The following is a 21,605-nucleotide window of genomic DNA, read 5'->3' as shown; positions in this document are numbered from 1 at the left end:
ATTTGGATCCTGGACTGTGCTTGTGTTTCCTTCTTCATACTATACTCCTGGACTCAGTTCAGCTACTGTGGACTTTGAACATTGTTGATGTAAGTCCATGATTATTGTGCTGCATACTTGTAACATTTATTGGACGTGGGAGAAAGATCCTTCACCTGCACCCCCCGCTCCCCCTGTTTAGGGGATTTATGGAGTGTTTTTTTACCCAGTACAACAGTAGAAGTTGCTACACTGTACTGACTGAAAAGTCATCAGATGTAAATTGTCATTTGTGAATTTGGGCTACCCACAAAGACATCCACTGGAGTGTCACTGTGTAATCTGTGAGGACACTACCAGGTGCACTCCCCTCCCCACAATGACACTAATTTCTTTAATTTTTCCCATCAAAACAAGAAAACAAGGAAGAGAAATCAGCACTTCAGTTTTATTTTCCAGGTATTTAACAACTTTGAACCGACCCATCTTTCATGTGAGCAAAATTAGAACATGTAACAGGTGTGTGTCGTTGGCAACTGTTTAACGCTGCTAGTGGCCTACAGGTAGCAACGTTTTTCATCTCCGAGTTTGCAGAGATGAGCATATTAGTCAAATGTCGTGCAGCATCCTCTTCTTCTTCTCCTCTGGGCTTTTCCCTTCAGGGTTCTCCACAGCCAATCAGTGTCCTCCATCTAACCCTGTCTTCTCATCCTCTTCTCTCACACCAACTACCTTCATGTCCTCTTTCACTACATCCATAAACCTCCTCTTTGGTCTTCCTCTAGGCCTACTGCCTGGCAGTTCAGAACTCAGCATCCTTCTACCAATATATTCACTATCTCTCCTCTGGACATGTCCAAACCATCTCAGTCTGGCCTCTCTGACTTTATCTCCAGAACCTCTAACATGTGCTGTCCCTCTGATGTACTCATTCCTGATCCTATCCATCCTGGTCACTCCCAGAGAGAACCTCAGCATCTTCATCTCTGCTACCTCCAGCTCTGTCTCCTGTCTTTTCCTCAGTGACACTGTCTCTAGACCAAACAACATCGCTGGTCTCACCACAGTTTTGTACACCTTTCCTTTCATTTTAGCTGAAACTCTTCTATCACACATCACACCTGACACTTTCCTCCACCCGTTCCATCCTGCCTGGACCCGCTTCTTCACCTCTTTTCCACACTCTCCATTGCTCTGGATTGTTGAGCCTAAGTACTTCAAATCCTCCACCTTCTTGATCTCTTCTCCCTGTAACCTCACTCTTCCACTTGGGTCCCTCTCATTCACACACATGTACTCTGTCTTACTGCGGCTAACCTTCATTCCTCTCCTTTCCAGATGTTGTATATCATCCATTAGACGCAATTTCTAAAGCCACACGTGTGTGTGTGTGCGTGTGTGTCTATATACATATACTGAACAAAATATATGGATCATTTGTTTTTATGAAACTCAAAAACTTCAAACATGTTCTACATACACAAAATTACCATTTCCCTCACCATTTACAAATCTGTCTAAATCTGTGTGAACTGCTTTTGCAGAGATAATCCATCCCACCTCATAGGTGTGGCACCAAGATGCTGATAAAACAAAATGCTTATTACACAGTTGTGACTCAGACTGGCCACAATAAAAGGTCACTCTGAAACGTAGCTTTGTTTAATTGGGGGGTTCTGGTGACTCAGAACACCAGTCAGTCCCTGCGGTGACCACCACCTGCCTGATGCAGTGCATCACATCTCCCTCACATAGAGTGGATCAGGCTGTCGACTGTGGCTCGTGGAATGTTGGTCCACTGTGTATTTGTTTAATGGTTGTTTGCAATAAATTTTTTCTCCAATTTCTTTTTCCTCACTCCCATGTCTGTTGGATGTTGAGACACTACTTAGAACCTTCGTAAGATCAGACAGTGCAAAATGTGAATTGTCTCACTTTTTTCAACTGGTCTTAATATTTTGATTGCACACACACACACACACACACACACACACACACACACACACACACACACACACACACACACACACACACATGCACGCACGCACACACACACACACACACACACACACACACACACACACAAAGGGGAGTTAGAGTGGCCGGCAGCTCCTTCGTGGTGCGCCTCAATGAGCAGCTTAGAACAGGAACAGGGACTTGCTCAAGGGCTCCTGGGCAGTGCTCAGAAGGTGAGCAGACACCTCCCATTGTCAGCTAAATTCCTGATTTTCACTGACAAGCTCCGCCAGACTGAGTCTCAGCCCTCCCCATTGAAAAACATAAATGTCTGTAGATGGCACTGGCAGCCAGTGAGTTAAGTAGAAGAATGCAATGGTGATTTTATTTCTCAAACAATTTACTGAAACAAAGACCCACAAAAGTGGTGGGTATACCACAACAAAAAGTCTGTTTTGATAACTTGTCATGTACCCTTCAGCATCAGTTAAAGCCTGACAATGTCTTACGCTGTTTACTAGTCAACTTATTGTCCTGACGCATGGCATCCAACTCCTGAAGGAAGGCCCTTGGAGCACTGAGGTTTAGTGGTAGTTTTCAATCAATTAACTTTTATTTATTAAGTGCTTAATCATGGCAGCAGACATTTCGAGAGAGAGAGAGAGAGAGAGAGAGAGAGAGAGAGAGAGAGAGAGAGAGAGAGAGAGAGAGAGAGAGAGAGAGAGAGAGAGAGAGAGAGAGAGAGAGAGAGAGAGAGAGAGAGAGAGAGAGAGAGAGAGAGAGAGAGAGAGAGAGAGAGAGAGAGAGAGTGGCAGATAGGCCAGATAGTAGCCATTCCTGTCAAAGAAGATCCTACTTGGAGCCTTACAATGGTGAGGGACTGTTGATCAATTGTTATGTGTCGTCTTGGTCTCAAAACGTCAAAATGTGAAGAGCATGACGGGAAGGATTGTTTACATACCAATTCTGATTAACCAGGAAATCTATTAGAACCCCTGGAAAAACTGATGGAATCACCAGTTCACTGAGCACGTTCACTCAGTTGGTTTTTTCCATTCTGTAGATAGAAAGCAGACATGGCTCAAAACTGAAGTCATTTCAAGTGCCAACTTTCTAACTGAAATGCTACAGGTCCATCTCAGTTTTGCCCTCTCTGTCTAACATGTTGGAGAGAGATCAACAAACAACTCCTGTAACTCCAGTATAATCTGGCTTTAGAGCAGGACACAGTTGTATCTCTGCTACACTGAAAGTCCTTAATGACATCATCTCTGCCATAGACAAGAAAGAATGTTGTGTTGCTGTTTTTGTTGATTTAGCAAAGGCTTTTAACTCTGTGGAGTCTAGACTATAGGTCTGCCTGTCTTGTTTCAGAAACTACTGCTTTGGTCGCTCTCAATCTGTGAGGGAAGGGGGTCATCTGTCCTCCCCTCTACCCCTATCTAAAGGAGTAGCACAAGGATCAATCTTGGGCCCAACATTATTCAGTATTTATGTCAATATTATTCATACTGCAGGAAATGCTGGTATCCACCTGAATGTAGACAACACAATTGTCTACATGTCTAATCCCTGTCTAATCACTGCATTGTCCTCACTCGAAATCAGTTTTGATAGCATTGAGCACACCCTCTCCAATCTGGATTTACTACTAATACAATAATATAACATGCATTCTCTTCAATACAACCCTACCCCCAAACCACTGCCCTTCATCAGTCACTTCTCTCATTGGCTCTGTTTATTCATATTAATACCCAGGCGTCTGTTTAGACAGCTCACTCACATCTGAAACACACAAAACTGTACTTAAGTTAAACCACAAAGTTTTTCTGTATTGCAATAAATCTCATTCTGCCAAACACCTCCTGGTAAAAATGACAGTTATTCCAAATGTAGATTATGCAGACACTATTTACAGATCTCTAAAATGCTTCTTCACAAACTTGATGTTATCTACCACTTTTCCATCCGTTTTGTCACCAGAGCTCCATTTCACACACACTACTCTAACCTGCACTCACTAGAAAAGAGATATGGACCGTCTGAACAGACTCATCCGCAGAGCAGGCTCAGTGGTCGGGCTGAGCCTGGACTCTGTGGAGACGCTTCTGGAAAGCAGGACCATGTCTAAAATTAAGGCCATCATGAACAACACCAGGCACCCCCTACACACCACCTTCTCCCAGCAGAGAAGCACCTTCAGCGGCAGACTGCTGTCACACAGCGCCTCCACAGAGAGGCTGAGGTCCTCCTTCGTGCCCCGTGCCATCAGGGGGTACAATGACTCTCTCAGGAGGAGCGGGGGGGAGGTGGCGAGGTCAGCACGGGGTTGAATATGGATTTAATTTAATTTAATTTAAATTTAATTTTATACTGTTGTATATATATATATAATTTATTTATTTTTTATACTGTTTTATATTTTAATTCAATTTTATACTGTTTAGATTTTATTTTATACTGTTTATATTTTAATACTGTAATATTTTTAAATTTTATACTGTTTATATTTTAGTTATAGTTTAGTATATAAGTCCTGTTAGTGCTGCATGTGCCTGTCTGTTAGTGTAATGTATGTCTTGTGGTATGTCCTGTGATGTCAATGTTTCCTTTTCTCCTGGTGTTTATCCAGTATTATTTGTTATTTAATGCCTGAGCAGTGGATATATGCAATTTCCTCCGGGATTAATAAAGTATCTATCTATCTATCTATCTATCTAGTCTAATGGCCCTTCACTCCCGTGGGCAGATCCACTGGTGTCTGCTCATTTGCAAAACTCTCATTGGCAAAACACAACTAGATCTTTGCTCACTTCTTCAGTTTAACCGTTCTATCTGTACTTCACATACGAGTAGTTTAATTAAACCTGGTCATCCCCAATGCCCATACTTCCTTTGACCGTCCCTCTTTCCAGTTTTCTACTGCAAGTGACTGGAATCAGTTGCAGCATTTACGTGAGCTCTGTTTATTCCAATCAGTTCCTTTAAGAATTCACTACATGTAAAGGTACAGGATCAGTGCACCTGCTTTAGCTACGGTTACATGTAGCATATTACTACTGTACATCTTGAATTGTGTGCTCTGTATGTTTTTTGTGCCAATTTTTTAATGCTGCCTCTTGACCTGATTGTTGTTGTAAATTAGAATTGCTTCTAAACTGACTTGGGATCAGCACCTCGAAATCCCAGGTCATGGTTCTCGACCAGAAAAGGGTGGTGTGCCCTCTTCAGGTCGGTGGAGAGTCTTTGCCCCAAGTGGAGGAGTTTAAGTATCTTGGGGTCTTGTTCAGGAGTGAGGGAAGGATGGAACGTGAGATTGACAGACGGATCGGTGCAGCTTCTGCAGTGATGTGGTCGTTGTAGGTCTGTGGTGGTGAAGAAGGAGCTGAGTTGTTAGACGAAGCTCTGGATTTACCAGTCAATCTACGTTCCTACTCTCATCTATGGTCATGAGCTTTGGGTCATGACCTAAAGGACAAGATCCCGGATACAAGCAGCTGAAATGAGTTTTTCTCCGTAGAGTGGGGGGGCGCACCCTTAGAGATAGGGTGAGGAGCTCAGTCACCAGGGAGGAGCTCGGAGTAGAGCCGCTGCTCCTCCGCCTCGAGCGGAGCCAGCTGAGGTGGCTCGGACATCTGTTCAGGATGCCTCCTGGAAGCCTCCCTGGGAGGTGCATGTCCTACCTGGAGGAGACCTCGGGGAAGACCTAGGACACACTGGAGGGACTGTGTCTCTCGGCTGGCCTGGGAATGCCTTGGCTCCCCCCGGAGGAGCTGGAGGAGGTGTCGGGGGAGATGAAAGTATGGGCATCCCTGCTGAGACTGTTGCCCCCGCGATGGATGGAAATTAATGTTTCGTTTATAAATTCTTAATAAAACAAGTTTAATCTTATCTCCCCGGTTACATCCCTGTTAGTACTTATAGCCCTCAAACAGAGTTATCAGGAATCATATCCAAGTTTCACCAAAGCACGACAACCTGCGTTAGCTTAGCTCTCCGGTCTTGTTAGCCTGTGACCTCTCATTATCTGCGATGATTGTCAGGTAGCACAGCAGTAATTATTTCCTGTCCCTCATCATCTATTGTCCACTCCACTAATTTCTTTTCAGTTTGCAAGTCCTCCGCGATGCTTACCGGTCCGTCTCGGTTGATCCAGTGTTTACACAATGGGCCACGAGTCGCATTCATCTGACTGAGAAAGTAGCTCCATGATTACCGCAAAAAAAATTAAGTTATATCATAAAACAAGAGTGAAAAACATGAAGAAAAAGAAGAGGGAAATACGTAGCAACAAAGTCACTGAAACTTAATACCCCTGGAATACCGCTATGCGCCACATGCAGGTGGTAGTCCGGATGGTGCACTTGGCAGTGTATCTGGCAGCTGAATGAGATTAATTTAAAAAAGCATAATGGGACCTTTAAAAAACAGCCTTTCAATTGCTGGGATCAGAATAGTGTCCAAAATGTTAACGTAAACTTTTGCATTCATTGAAGATGTAATGACAGCCATCTAACCAGTGCTTTTACCGGACAAGCCGAACCCAATGTGCAGTCACGTGGCTGGCCATCACCCTCCACATTTCCCAAATTAATTTCCCTGACGGAACCTCCTTCAGGGATAAATAAAGTTATACTCTACTCTATTTGCATGTCCATAAGCCCTATGATTGTGTATTTCAAGCCTGTTTTAAAAAAAAAAAAAAGTGCAAAAACTTTCCCTGTTGAAGGTAAAGGTTTTGTTTTTTTCCCTCTGCAGAATTCTCACTGGCTTATCAAATTTTTATCAAGCTTTTGTAGTAAAATTATTTATGAGCTCAAAATGAAGGCTGTCATCCTGTTGAAGGTGGAAATTAAAACCCAAACTATTCCCTTTCTGAGGGCGTCTTGCTTGTGATACTTGATCAAACCTGCTGCCTCACTTTCAGTTGCACCAAAGGACGTGAACTCACAACCACTTGTACTTCCTAAATGGACAAGTCAATGTCCTTGCCGTTCTATTGACTTGTTATACAATGCAATACTCTGACTGAAGAAAATATGTCAACACGTAATCAACAGTGCAGTTTATTTTACAAATATGCAGTGACTGCAAAAAACTGAACGTCCTGCAACACAGTGGTGATAGGAGTCTCGCTCTTGTTCTTTTCCTCATGACTGACGTTTCATCAATGTTCGGTACCAAAGTAGGGCAATGAGTCTTGGTTACCAGTAGTTGCAATGCTAAATGCTAATGCTCTGTAACCTTAAAGTAATACATTTGTTGGTTAATCACAGTATAAACCATAATTCCGCTGCTGTACAAGCAAGAAATGTCCATGTTAGTATTGGCTCCTTACCTCAATATGAGACGGACCTTTGTGTCGACAGCAGGTAACATGGACCACAAATGGCCATTCATCCGGCTGCATGAGGACTCCAGCAGCCTGGGCACAGGTGGGGTGGTAAGCAGTTGGACAGCGGCCATGAGAACATTGCACACAACAGCCAGATGTCTTCTTCATCCGCTTCTTACAATAGCAACATTTCTATCAGAGATTAAAACAGAGGAACCGGAGATCAGGAAACGGAGGTAAACTTCAGTGTTTGTGGGGTGGGGGTTCAGGGTTAGTTTACATTATATACAGGCTCAGCCCTTTTTAGTTTTCTCTTTAATGCTACAACAATGTTTTATGCTTTATATCTTTAATACTGCTGAAAATCCTATACTTTGTTTTGTCCCACATGCTGAGCATTAGAAATCGTTCACACGTATTTTGATGTTCTGTTAATGTTTTGGTTCTATACTATACAATATATATCTACCACCACGGCTTACTAGCGTAGCAGTCCAGTACAAGCTTCTATTGCAGGTGCATTTGAGGTGCAGTAATACATGACTACCCTTAAAAAATATATTATTTACAACTCCATTTCCAAAAACAATTAACTTAGTTGCCTTGTAAAATGTAAATAAAACCAGCAATATTTAAATCACTGAAACCCCGTATGTAACAAAAAATAGAACAAACTACATTTTGAATACTGAAATAGAAAAGGTGCTTTTTGGACCTTTTTTTTTGACACTCCGAATATTTGTTGCTGTTTGAATTAAGATGAGTCTAACACTAACCCAACATTCTGAGGCAAAACTGCCAACCATCTTGACAGGAGCATCTTCTGAAGAAGTTGGGTTAGAGAAAATTGCCAATTAAGTTATTTATCTGAAGAAACAGAGTCAAACCAGGCTGATTGCTTCTAGTGACACAATGTGCATAGACTGCAGACAAATGGCACGCACTGGTGTCATCCACAAACCAATCATCTCCTAAGGCCAAAGCACAAAACAGTCCTCCTATAATTTGACACAGGCCATACTGAAGAAGATGAACTTCTGGGCTTCTATTCAAGACAAGTTTTTGGAAGTGATCACTTCAAAACTATATGATCACAAGGAACACCAAGAAGACTGGAGTCACGCAGACAGACACTTATGCAGCTACACAGATTGTAAGTTTGGCTGCATAAGTGCTGCTGGTGTTGGGAAGCTGCATTATATTGATGGTATCCAAACTCACAGGTGTACTGCTCTATACTGAAAAAAAGAGGATGTAGGCTGATTCACAGTTCAGCAAGGGCAACCGTTGAAATACTGGGATATAAGATCAGTACAGGCAGTGTTCCCTCTAAGCTTCCAGAACAGAACCCTAAGCCAGGCCACAACTGGACCTCACGGGCCAAAGGTCAGGTCCATGGCCAAAGCAGGACGCTCACATATAACACACTACACATCTCATGAAGAACAAGATTTTTGTCTTTCTCATTTCAAATGGGACAAATCACTTATATTAAAAGTAAACTAATGAAAATTGCTGCTGTAATTTGATTCTTTTAATAAGCCATGTAACTTGCTATGATCCAAGGTTTTGAACAGGTGTGACACTGGTATGAGGCCACAGCGTGAACATCTGATGTTGCTCAAAGTGGTCCTCGGTGCGCTCGGGAAGCTTGTGTGTTTATCCAGACACAAGAAAAATTAGAAGGAACATTGGGTACATGGCATGAGAAACAACACGTTCCATGGAAATGACATCTAGAAAGATAAAGACGACAAGGAGAGAAGTCAGCCAGTTGGCACAGCTGATAAAGGGAACATGGTGAATAAAGGAGATACAACAAACCGTCCATAACTGAAGCACATGAAATCGCCAGAGACTAACAGGTCTGGCCCCCTGACTGAAGAGATACACTAAGAAGGTGGAGAAGCAGCATCCCTGAACAAAAACCAGTAACTATATCAATGGCAGATTTCCAAGAACAAGTGTCAAATATGATGAACTGGAGCGCACCCGGCCTTGATATGATCCATACATACCGTACTTCTTTACCCAGCTTCTGGGTAAAGAAGAAGTACGACCTGACACCTGCTCACAGTGCCAAAACCACTGGTAAGTGGTTTACTGACCATGGTATTACTGTGCTCAATTGGCCTGCCAACTCTCCTGACCTTGAACCCCACAGAGAATCTGTGGGACATTGTGAAGAGGAAGCTGAGAGACACCAGACCCAACACTGGATGAGCTTAAGGCCGCTATCGAAGCATCCTGGGCCTCCATGACACCTCAGCAGTGCCACGGGCTGATGGTCAGGAATCCTTTTGCAGAAATGAGTGCTTCAGTGCAGCGTGGCATGGAGGCCAAGTGTTGAATGCATAACTGAACGTAATTATTTGAAGGTTGACTTTTTTTGGATTAAAAAACATTTTTTCTGTTGGTCAGATGAAATTTGCTAATTTTTTGAGATAGGGATTTTTGATTTTTCTTTACTTTTTTGCCGACATCATCAATACCAAAACAATAAATGGTTTGAACTACTTCAGTTGTGTGTAATGAATCTAAAATAATGGAAAGTCTAATGTTTATCAGTACATTACAGAAAATAAGGAACTTTATCACAATATGCTAATTTTTTGAGAATAATCCCTCGCATATTCGCGCTTCAAGATGCCTGGCTTCACCTCATCACAGATTTTTAGTAAGTAGTCACGTAACACCGTACGCACATTCTATTGGCTGACAGCATCCGGAAGTGCGCTACGTTCCGAGACTCACAAAACACTTGGGGCTCCTCATGAGACTACGGATGGTGTCCTGGGGGATCTCCTCCCAGATCTGGACCAGGGGATCACTGAGCTTTTGGACAGTCTTGAGGAGCAACCTGGTAGCGCCAGATGGACCTAAACATAATGTCCCAGAGGTCTTCTATTGGGTTTTGGTAAGGTGAACGTGGGGGCCAACCAGTGGTATCAATTCCTTCATCCTCCAGGAACTGCCAGTATACTCCAGCCACATGAGGTGGGGCATTGTCATGGACCAGGAGGAACCTAGGGCCCATTGCACCAGTGTAGGTTCTGACAGTGGGTCCAAGGTTTTCATCCCGATACCTGATAGCAGTCAGGGTGCCATTATCTAACCTGTAGAGGTCTGCGGGTCCTTCAGGGATATCCCTCACCGGACTATCACTGACCCACCACCAAACCGGTCGTGCTGAATGATGTTGCAGGCAGCATGACGCTCTCCACAGCTTCTCCAGAGCCTTTCACGTTTTCTGCATGTGCTCAGGCGGAACCTGCTCTGGTCGGTGAGAAGCACAGGGCGCCAGTGGCATAGTTGCCAATTCTGGTGGTCTATGGCAAATGCCAATCGAGCTCTACGGTGCGGGGCAGTGAGCATAGAGCCCACTATGGGACGTCGGGCCACATAAACTGACGGAGTGAGGTCAGCAGTGCTGAGGCACATAGTGGAAAGAGATCGGCAACTTTCAATCACTACAGACCTCCAAACTTCACGTGGCCTTCAGATCAGCTCAGCTGTCTACCAGCTTCATGGAATGGGTCTTCATGGCAGAGCAGCTGCATCCAAGCCATAAATCCTCAAGTGCAATGCCAAGCATCGGATGCAGTGGTGTAAAGCACGCCGCCACTGGACTCCAGAGCATTGGAGACTCGTTCTCTGGAGCGTTTCTCCATCTGGCAATCTGATGGACGAGTCTGGGTCTGGCGGTTGCCAGGAGAACGATGCTTGTCGGACTGCATTTTGACAAGTGTCTGGTGGAGAAGGGGTTATAATGTGGGGTTGTATTTTAGGCCCCGTAGTTCCAGTGGAACAAACTGAATGCTTCAGTATACCAAGACATTTTGGACAGTTCCATGATCCCAACTTTGTGGGAACAGTCTGGAGCTGGGAGCTGGCCCCATCCTCTAGTAAGACTGGTCACCAGTGCACAATGCAAGGCCCATAAAGACATGGATGACAGCATCTGGTGTGGATGAACTGCACAGACTCCTGACCTCAACCCGATACATCTTTGAGATGAACTAGAGCAGACTGAGAGCCTCACAACTTCCCATGAACAAACTCCTAAACCTTTGAGGAAGAACCTCCGGGCAGGACCCAGAGCACAGAGACTCCAGGGAAGATGTAGGGTTAATAAAGGTGTGATTGGAGACTAGGCGAGAGAGGGGGAGATCTTCTCAGAAAAGTTGAAGCTGTTATAGCAGCAAAGGGTGGACCACCATCATATTGAACTGTTTGCATTAGGAATGGGATGAAACAGTTTCCTATGAGAGTCAAGGCAGGTGAGCGAATACTTATGGCAATTTAGTACATATACAGAGTGCCCTCGCTGCTCATGATTAATGCGTTCCAGGAACCACATGCGAATAATGAATTCTGCGATACAGCAACGAACTATATCTTTTTACTGTAATTTAAACATTTCTGAACCCCCCCCATACTGATATTAAACCACCTTTTACCTGTATTACCTTTTCCTACTCTCAGACTGTTTAAAGCACTTTTGTGTCTCACGTCCGAGACTGACGGAACGTAGCGCACTTCTGGATGCCGTCAGCCAATGGAATGCGCGTACGGTGTCACGTGACTGCCTACGAAAATTTCTCAATGAGGTGAAGTTGCGACCGTTGATGCGCGAATGCGCACTGTATTCAAATATGCACACTGTATTTCAGTCATTAGAAATAATTATTTCACTTTGTGCTATGTAGACTATTGCAGTGCCTGGGAGATGGATATGCCTTTGACGTAAAAAGGCTAAATCAGATGACTGGGAACATCGGTCATCTTGAAATTTGACTTAAAAAAAGTAGGTCAAAGATGAATCTGACTTTGGTAACAAATATGAATCACCTGTGTAAACTTGAGGCCTGTCTCTACAATGGTGCAGCTGATGGTAACATTATCCCTTCTCACTTTTGACCAAGAAAAATGTCATCAGAACAACAATATTCACCTCTGTAAAGTTACTATGGTTCAAGAATTACAGCGGTATCGGTGGAATGAAGACAAACAGAGCGGACAGCCAGGTCTCCATCGTTTAATCCCAACAAGGGCTCACATAAAAATGTGACTACTGTGGACTCACCAGTTTAAATCTCTGTAAAGGGATTCCACTTAAATCCACAGGACTTCTTTCAGTGATGTTGACAAATCGTGCCTCTAGCACAGCCACTGCACACAGAACATGTACCCACCTGCAACAAGAGAAAAATCACAAAAGAAAAATAGGCAACCTAAAAAGTGTAAGTATTTATCTTTGAGATATCCTGGATAGAAACAACAAGACACACTGATTTACACACACTGCAGCATTTCAGGATTTAGAATACACTTGTTCATTTAGTTCTTCAAACCAGATGTGGTTATTACTAAACACAATCACCATGGAGCTCTTTCTGAACACCAAATCACCAACAGAGACCGCAGGGGGGGGCAGAAGGTCTGGCTGTTCTAGTTAACAAGTCGTGGCGTCCTGCTCACATCACAACCAAAGTGGGCACCTGTAGTCCGGACATTGAACCGTCCATATTCTCTGCCCTGTGAGCTCACCCTACATCGTGTGTGATGTCAATTCATCCATAGCGCGTTACACATTCAACATCCAAATGCATTCATAGCTATTTCTGGAGACTTACAAACTTCACACAGAATGCGAACTGTCCTATCAGAGAAGGGTAGAGTCTGCACCTTCATCACTGGGGCTGTAGTGGCACGGCCACAGGAGGGGGTAAGATCTGCACTGAGAATCTCAAGGGTCTGGGTGTTTTAGGGCAGTCTCTCCAGGGCTACAGTGTCTCCAGAGACACTGTAGCCCTGGTGGGACTGGGGTGGTGGTTATCCTTATGAAGAAGGGGAGCCAGAGTGTTCCAACTACAGGGGGTCACACTGATCAGCCTCTTGGGGAAAGTCTTCTCCATGGTGCTGGGGAGGAGAGTCCAGCTGTTGTGTACACATTGCCAGCAGTCAGTCAGTCTTGTTTCCAGTTGGACTCTGTCAGGGCTGCCTGCCCTCACCGGTCCGATTAATAACCTTCATGGACAAAATCTCTTGGCATAGCCATGTGGTGGGGGGTTTTGGTTTGGTGGCCTTAAGGTTATGTTTTTTTGGAGATGACATGCTCCTGCTGGCCATGTCAAACAGACCACCAGCTTGGAGCCCAGTGTAGGTGGCGGGGAAAAGGATCAGCAGCTCTAAAGGGTGGAGTGGTTGAAAGTCCCTGGGGAAAGGAGTGTCTTGGCTTCCCAGCAAAAACTGCTGGGAAGGTAACAGATACAGTATGTAGCCGATAAGGACATTAGGAGAACTTACTTGTTATTGTTGGCTTTCTGCAAAGCTCCACCTCGAAGTGAACACAAACAGCAATTCTGTAAGAGTATTGGTACAAATACATAATTGATAATTCATTTTTCTATGGCTGAGGTAGTGTTCAACTAAAACAATTGATGTTTCCTGTTTGTATATCAGGGTGGAGGACATCCAACAAAGAGTTAAAATTCTCTGGAGAGTTTTTTCACCTCGGTCATGGCGTTGGCCTTGCAGCGTGCACATTTCCACTCCTTGCTCACGCTGCCTGGATCCACACCATAACAGCCTGGGACACACAGATGCCAGGGATGAACACACTGGTAGAATATACTTATTCTGAAAATCTGTTAGCATGTGCTGCAACACAAGTATATTATCCGCTTCAAACAAGGTATAATTATAACTTTCAGTCCATTGGCTCTCATCTCACAGTTCATGACTTAAATTAACAAGCTCAAGAATTTGATTTAAAAAAACCCATGAAATACAAATACACCATTGGATTATTTCATTGCTGACAGTTATAATAAAATGATTTAAACTGTCCCTGATCGTTGTAATTCCTGTTAATTAAAAAAATACAAGACAAAATAATTTTTGAAAATAAATTCAATAAACACAATATTAATTATATGTCAAAAGGCACCTCTCCAGTGCATGACAGATGTTTATACAAACTAAGTTTAAAATATTAAACTGTTTTTGAGATCGGCCCTAGAAACACAACCCCACTTGTAAAAGCAAACCAACTGGTCAATTACCAGGTTTTACACCAGGAGTGTGAGTTGACCTTTGCCCTAGCATCAGATATGTCAATGTACATGCATGTTAAAATTCAACGGAAATTCAATGCAAAAGATTCGGCATAATATGTTACTCTCGGTTTCTAGACAAACATTTCTAGCTTTGTATTTGAGAAGGATCAAAGTGACATGTAAACACGTAAACTGACTTGTGTGAACTCGGACGCTGCACTGGGAGCAGCTGATGAGGAGGCTGGTTCCATCTTCCTCTAGATAAGGGGTGACAGGCTGTTCCTCACACTCAGAATCCTCGTCTGTGGTGGTGGTGAAACACGTCTCTGGGATCAGAGGTTTGGTCCGCATCTGGCCATCATTAACCATGACAGGGGGGTCCACGGTATTTGGATACTGACTCTAACAGCAAAACAAAATACAGAGACATTGGGCTTATAATACAGTACAATGAGTTACTATTTTATTATGAATACCGTATTAACCTTAAACTGATTTTCAATGATTTCAATGAGTGAATTACGTCTGTCATGTCAAAATACTGCATCACACCTTCACTTAGTGTCATACAGAGTTGACCTTATTTGTATTTCACCCATCTGTGATCCATTTTATTAACTTTGACAATACAAAATGGTACTTCTACACACAGAGCATGAGAAAAACCCTGAAGCACTTGTATATATAATAGGAATTAAACAAAATATTCACAGTGCAGGGTGGGATAATATATGTGAACCCCTGGGCCAGTGATTGTCAAGTAGTGGGGCGCACCCACCCAGCAAAACAACTGCTTTTATATTGACGTAGCAGAATGAAGTGTAATTACAGATCCCCTCCAGTAGGTGGCAGTGGTGCTTTCACATCTACACCTAATGTACCATTAACGGGAGACTCAACATCAACACTGAGCTCCTCTCTTCTCCTCCTCCCCCTCTCTCCCCCCTCCAATCACATCGTTATTAACCCTACATCTTCCCTGGAGTCTCTGTTCTCTGGGTCCTGCCTGGAGTTTCTTCCTCAATGGGGAAGTTCTTCCCCAACGCTGTCGCTCATGCTTGCTTTGGAGGGTTCTGTTAAAGCATTTTGAAATGTCTGTTGCAATGATTGAACGCTATATAAATAAAACTTGACTGATAGACACATGCCGGCCAAAACACAAAAAATATTAGACTATGGAAATCTCTGCTTTGGCCAGATGAGTCCAGTTCAGAGCTTTGGCTCCACATGCTGTGTCTTTACACAGATGGTCTCTTCATGTCTCCAAGCGGGATGACGACTGCGTGTACTTTGCTGTTGGGCATTTATTCAAAACTGAAGACACCCTGAACTAGAACGGTACCACAGTATTGGGCCATCCCTACCGGTCTTCCATTGTTTGGACCATCCTTTACTTTTCAACAGGACCTCCAGCACACCTCCAGGCTGTGTGAGGGCTGTGTAACTAAGGAGGACACTGATGGGAGTGCCGCGTCAGATGACCTGGCCTTCACCACACACACACCTAACGTAAACCCAACTGACAGTCTGGGCTGAGACGGACTGCAGAGCGAAGGAAGAAAGGTGAACAATTTCTCAGCACCTCTGGGAACTCCTTCAAGACTGTTTAAGAGAACGTCACCAGTGTGCAAAGCAGTAATCAGAAAAAAGGATGGCTTTTTGGAAGAATCAAAAATGTTAATTCGTAGTTTTGATACCTTCAGTAAGAAATCAGGTCTGTGATCCAGGAAAACCACTGAATGTCTCGAAAACGTGTGACTGGAAGTGTGTTTTGAACATTGTTACACATTATATTCTGTCAGGCTCCAAACATTTTCCAAAATATTTTTTCTACATGTGATAGGATAATAATAATAATGGGTTACATGGTGTGTGGAATGTGTTCTGGTACCGATTACCTGCTGATACGTGTAAAACAGCATACAGATGGAACAGTATGGAGGTCTGGAACAAATGCGTTGGTTGTACTCCCGCTCTTTCTTCAGGTTGGCAGGTCTGTTCTGCCACAGTTGAGCTAATGGTTTTGCCCAGCTTTCCACTTCAAGACCACCTTCTTCCAAATGGGAGGGCTCCTGAGAAGCCTCTGAGGCACACACACTTCTCTTGAGTTCATGCATCCATGTTTACTTAATATGTAGAAGAAATGTATGTAAAGGTGTACAGATAAGTGTAATCAATGCAACAGACCTTCGTCACTCATACCATCCTTTATGAGCGGATGGTAGCCAGGCAGCTGCCCTAAGTCACCCTTTGACTCTCCACCTCTAGCCTCCTCTTCAGCAACCTGCTGGAGAGAGTTCTTATCAGTATCCTGGATGGACTAAAGGTTTTACAAAAGACAGTAACAGGAATTGTTCATTTTTGTATGCTGACCCAAATAAAAATTGCACCACATTGCTAATATGCCAAACATAAAAAAACGTTGACATTGATTGTAAAATTTTTAAAAATGAGAAAATGTACGTTGTCATTTGAGTTGGTTGGTAAGTTGTGTCCTTTGATGCAACAGTGAACAGATTTGCAGTTATTGTTTTCATATGTTTGGTTACTTGTTTGCTTTGGATTTGAAAGCTCATCAATTAAATTCATCTGATATTTCGTAATGGTCGTAATAAATCAATAATTAATGGAAGAGTATGATGAATTTTCTAAGTAATAACTCAGCCAAAACAGCAACCATGAAGACACATCAAGAAACACAGTTGTATTCAATAACTTTACATACTGGTGAAGAAAATGTCTCTGTGTTAAGTATGTAATTGCTCTAATTCAGCAACTTATACCAATTGCTGTGTGCTGCCAGTGTAGCTTTAGCTGCATTCAGACTGCAGCAGATCGGATTCCAATCAGATTCCTTTTCATATCCTTTAGGGCTGACTGTTCACACTGCTTGTGGCAAGTGTCTAAATGGGATCTTGCTGTGTTAAGACTGGGCCACACTACTGGTTTCAATCAGTCCCGCAAAAATGAGATATCATGTGGTATGTGACTGTTCAGACTACAATGGATGGGTAACAAATCAGATTCTGGCTGACAGTCTGAACGCAGCCATGGACTGCTGGACAATTCACCTTAATAACAGCAGAACTATCTCTAGTAAAGAAAGAATGGAAGATGGAGTCTCTTCATGGTGCTAAGGGTCACCATATCTTTTGGCTGAGTTTGCTACAACCAACTCCACTTGGTTAGTGCTGAAGCACTGAGGCGATACATTTATCACCAATGGCTTCAACTCTCAGGCCTCTACATGCTGTTCACACCTTATTCCAGTTACTGGTTCAGTATATTTTTGTGGCTCATGCACAAATCATAGCTCAGGGGGTTAAAACTTGCAAACAAAGCTGTTATGCTACATGTGAAGTAGCATATGAAGTGTGTGTAACATACAGTGCGTGTCCACTCACTGATTTGCTAACATGTCTGTAGTTTTTCTCCATCTCATTGTCACTGGCCTCACTATTCTTTTCCTCCTTGGACAGGGCTTCTTCCTCTCCATAGTCTCCTTTGGCGTAGCTATGAACATGCAGGACATCTGCAGGGCTCAGTGTCCTCTGAAATACCTGGTGTGCTGGGCTGCAGCTGCTACCTAGCTGTGGCTCCTCATTGTTGTGTGCATCCTCAAGGGAAAGGACCACCACCTGGCCCTCAACAGGCTCAAAGGGACAAAGGTCTGCACACGGCAGGCCGTTGTTCTCTTTTTTTGAAGGGCTTTGTCTGGGTGGAGCTTTCTTAGCTTGAGAGTTGGACTGAGATTGAGGCTGCAGCTTGGCGTCTGTCTCTTTCTTAGGCTCTGTCTCCACGTTCTCTGTGTTCAAAGGAACAGCACAGCAATACATTATTACATCTACTGGTTCATTAGATCAACCAGAGCCATTACAAGGGACTGGTGTCTGTCTGCATCGCAAGAAGAAGAACACGTAAGAAGACAAAGATGAAGAAGATGAAGAAGAAATTACCTTTATTGATCACGTATGGAAAATTATTTGTCCACTCTAGTTGTTAATCACACACACACTCAAAAGTTTGGGGTCACTCAGAAATGCCCTGATTTTTGAAAGGAAAGCACTTTTTTGTCCAGTGAAGATAACTAAACCAATCAGAAACACACTCTATACGTAGCTAATGTGAATGACTAGTCTAGCAGCAAACGTCTGTTTCTTGGGCCTCTATACACCTCTGTAGATATTACACCGTTCCCAGCAACTGTCACTCAGTGTTCTAAAGGTACAATGTGGTTGCTCATTGCATCAGAAGGCTAATGGACGATCAGAAAACCCTTGTGGGATCATGTTAGCACCGCTGACAACAGTTCAGCTGGTTAGAGAAGCTCCAAAATGGACCGTCCTTTGAGCAGGTTGAGCGGGCCAGAAAAAGAGAACTTTGATGTGAAACTCAAAAGTCTGTTCTTGTTCTTAGAAGTGAAGGCTATTCCATGAGAGAAATTGCCAAGAAACCAAAGTGTGTCGTACTCCCTTTACAGAACGGCACAAACAGGCTCGAACCCGAGTAGAAAGAGAAGTAGGGGCCAAAGACAAATACAGTAGAGTCTCTAGTCTGAGAAATAGACGCCTCACAGGTCCTCAACTGGAGAAACACTAATATTACCCACAAAATGTGACAAAAAGCCATGCCTGAGACCCTAAATAAACCTCTGGGCTTTCCCCTTCAGGGGTCTCCACAGCCAATCAGTGTCCTCCATCCAACCCTGTCTTCTCATCCTCTTCTCTCACACCAACTACCTTAATGTCCTCTTTCACTACATCCATAAACCTCCTCTTTGGTCTTCCTCTAGGCCTCCTGCCTGGCAGTTCAGAACTCAGCATCCTTCTACCAATATATTCACTATCTCTCCTCTGGACATGTCCAAACCATCTCAGTCTGGCCTCTCTGACTTTATCTCCAGAACCTCTAACATGTGCTGTCCCTCTGATGTACTCATTCCTGATCCTATCCTTCCTGGTCACTCCCAGAGAGAACCTCAACATCTTCATCTCTGCTACCTCCAGCTCTGTCTCCTGTCTTTTCCTCAGTGACACTGTCTCTAGACCAAACAACATCGCTGGTCTCACCACAGTTTTGTACACCTTTCCTTTCATTTTAGCTGAAACTCTTCTATCACACATCACACCTGACACTTTCCTCCACCTGTTCCATCCTGCCCTTTACACGCTTCTTCACCTCTTTTCCACACTCTCCATTGCTCTGGACTGTTGATCCTGAAGGAAAATATAATTAAATATATTCTCAGGTTTTGTATTTACTTTGTATTTCACTTAATTATGTTATAGCCAAATATATTGTGTAATGGGCGTCCACCGCTTGGCGGCGGACGTCAGCTGTGCAACTTGTTCGACTCTGTTTAGATGAAGACCGGAAGGAGAACCAACCAACCAGAGAACGACACGGTGTATATGAGCTAATGTATAGTGGCCCATCCTCAAGGTGGAGCCTAGTGACGTACATAACATATATTCTGGAAATTCTCTGGAATGTGTTGTTCCTGCCCCCTGTCACGGTTCATACACCAGATTTTGTGTTAGGGACAGAGAACCCAGACCTGTTTAGAAATATTGTATTAGGGCAAATACATTTGATAAACGAGACGATTTGTTTCGTGTTCTTCCTTCCGGTTTTGAACACACAAAAGTGCTCTGGGTGGACTTACGGAGAAAAGTCCGTTTACCTAACAATCCTAAGTACTTACAATCCTCCACCTTCTTGATGGCAGAAGTACATGATATGATGAAAACATTCAGAGAATTGGAAAATGATTTTATACACAACTGTCAAGCACAAAAACAAAGGAGGGACAGAAGAAGGCCGTTGTCTTCAGGCCATTAGACATCACTGCAGGGGCTCAGACATACTTCTAAACGGCATCCTTACATCCATCTTCCGTTACCGCTTTATCCGATCACGGGGAGCTAAACTTAGGACAAGATAATAAATCTTGAGTCGCCTTAAAATGATATCTCCATGGCATAAACACAAGAACTAAGATTTTTAGGAATAAAGGACTTTATTGTATTGATTAGATTTGTGTAAAGGCTCCATGTTATACTCTTTTTAATTAATTCACAAAGCTGTCAGACGTCCAACTACACTTTATTTGATGTTTTGCCCCAAAGTCTTCAGTGGTCCTGAATTTTAACTGTCTGAAAGTTCCTGAAATCAGTTAATTCCATAAACGTGAGAACTCCTACAATGGTGATAATTTGCAGATTTAAATGCAATAATCCTAAAAATGTAATAACTGATCACAGATGTAATAGCAGTCTCCTACCACAAACGTAACACCTAGGGTTAGAGTTAAGTTTGGCTGAGATCCGTTTTATTTCTTATTAAACTTCGTTACTACTCATCAGTCTCTTGTTTTTCTCTTATTTTTCATTATTTAACTGCTTTTTCTACTGTAATCATGGATGTACTTTCGCTCTTAATGTCCCCTTCATCTGACGTTCTCTATGGTTCTTTCTGGAGCAGCACATTATAAATAAAAGCAATTCTTCCCTCTGGGATCAATAAAGTATGCTGATTCTGACTGATGAACAACCACTGACGGACGTCTACATGTTCATAACCACCACACTGCGTTTGTTAGTTGTGTTTTGGACCAGCATCACACCCAACTAGTTCCCTTCTGCTGATCGGCATCGCTCCGTACACACACCTCTAACACTCGTGTCCACTTCACCATACTCACAAGCAACTGTAAATAAGATAAAAACATGGCTTGTGTGTGTGTGTGTGTGTGTGTGTGTGTGTGTGTGTGATTGCTGTCAAGAGAACACCCCCAGCTGATGGCTGATTTCCCCAAAGGGAAAAAAACAGCTATAACTATGGAGTGAAATTGATTTCATCCTCATCAACTCAGTCCCTAAAACCTGTGTGGTACCTTTGTCTGGACTGACAGGAACTGGACTTGGAGAGTGTTTCCTGGATGCAGCTCCGTATGACAGTCTGGCCCACTTTGGATCCATCTCCCCAGTGTGTTTGGTGGGTGGGTCAGGTCCCGTGTCCCCAGGAGCTTCAGTAACCTCTAACTGACGCTTCACCCCCGGCTGAGTCTTCACTCTGACAAACAGGAGACATCAGTGAATACTGCAGGTCTCATACTAGAGAATCACAAAACAAATCTGTACTTGGATTGGTATTTAAATGTAATCACTAGGATATGTGAAGGTCAATCTTTGATGAAATTACAATTTTGGTGATTAATTAAACTGGAGTAATTCTAAGTGTTCAACTGAATAAAATAAACTGATACTGAG

The 21,605-nt window shown here is 43.2% G+C and overlaps 1 protein-coding gene across 5 annotated transcripts in view; it reads right to left on the bottom strand.

The window, feature by feature from the left end:
- Nucleotides 1-21,605, bottom strand: part of LOC137598470 (lysine-specific demethylase 4A-like) — a 44,821-nt gene that overhangs the window by 8,232 nt on the left and 14,984 nt on the right. For 3 of the 5 annotated variants that reach the window (XM_068318656.1, XM_068318657.1, XM_068318659.1), the window contains exons 10-18: nucleotides 21,230-21,408; nucleotides 17,739-18,139; nucleotides 16,522-16,621; nucleotides 16,233-16,417; nucleotides 14,532-14,736; nucleotides 13,789-13,865; nucleotides 13,583-13,638; nucleotides 12,360-12,468; nucleotides 7,277-7,465 (exon numbers count right to left, since the gene is read on the bottom strand). In XM_068318656.1, the coding sequence (XP_068174757.1) occupies nucleotides 7,277-7,465; nucleotides 12,360-12,468; nucleotides 13,583-13,638; nucleotides 13,789-13,865; nucleotides 14,532-14,736; nucleotides 16,233-16,417; nucleotides 16,522-16,621; nucleotides 17,739-18,139; nucleotides 21,230-21,408 (1,501 nt within the window). Of the gene's footprint in view, nucleotides 1-7,031; nucleotides 7,183-7,276; nucleotides 7,466-12,359; nucleotides 12,469-13,582; nucleotides 13,639-13,788; nucleotides 13,866-14,531; nucleotides 14,737-16,232; nucleotides 16,418-16,521; nucleotides 16,622-17,738; nucleotides 18,140-21,229; nucleotides 21,409-21,605 lie in introns of those variants that run through there. The other 2 variants (XM_068318660.1, XM_068318658.1) reach the window with 2 other exon arrangements.

Source organism: Antennarius striatus, chromosome 7 (assembly GCF_040054535.1).
Source record: "Antennarius striatus isolate MH-2024 chromosome 7, ASM4005453v1, whole genome shotgun sequence".
In the NCBI taxonomy this organism is placed as follows: Eukaryota; Metazoa; Chordata; class Actinopteri; order Lophiiformes; family Antennariidae; genus Antennarius; species Antennarius striatus.
This window is presented reverse-complemented; position numbering and strand designations above follow the sequence as displayed.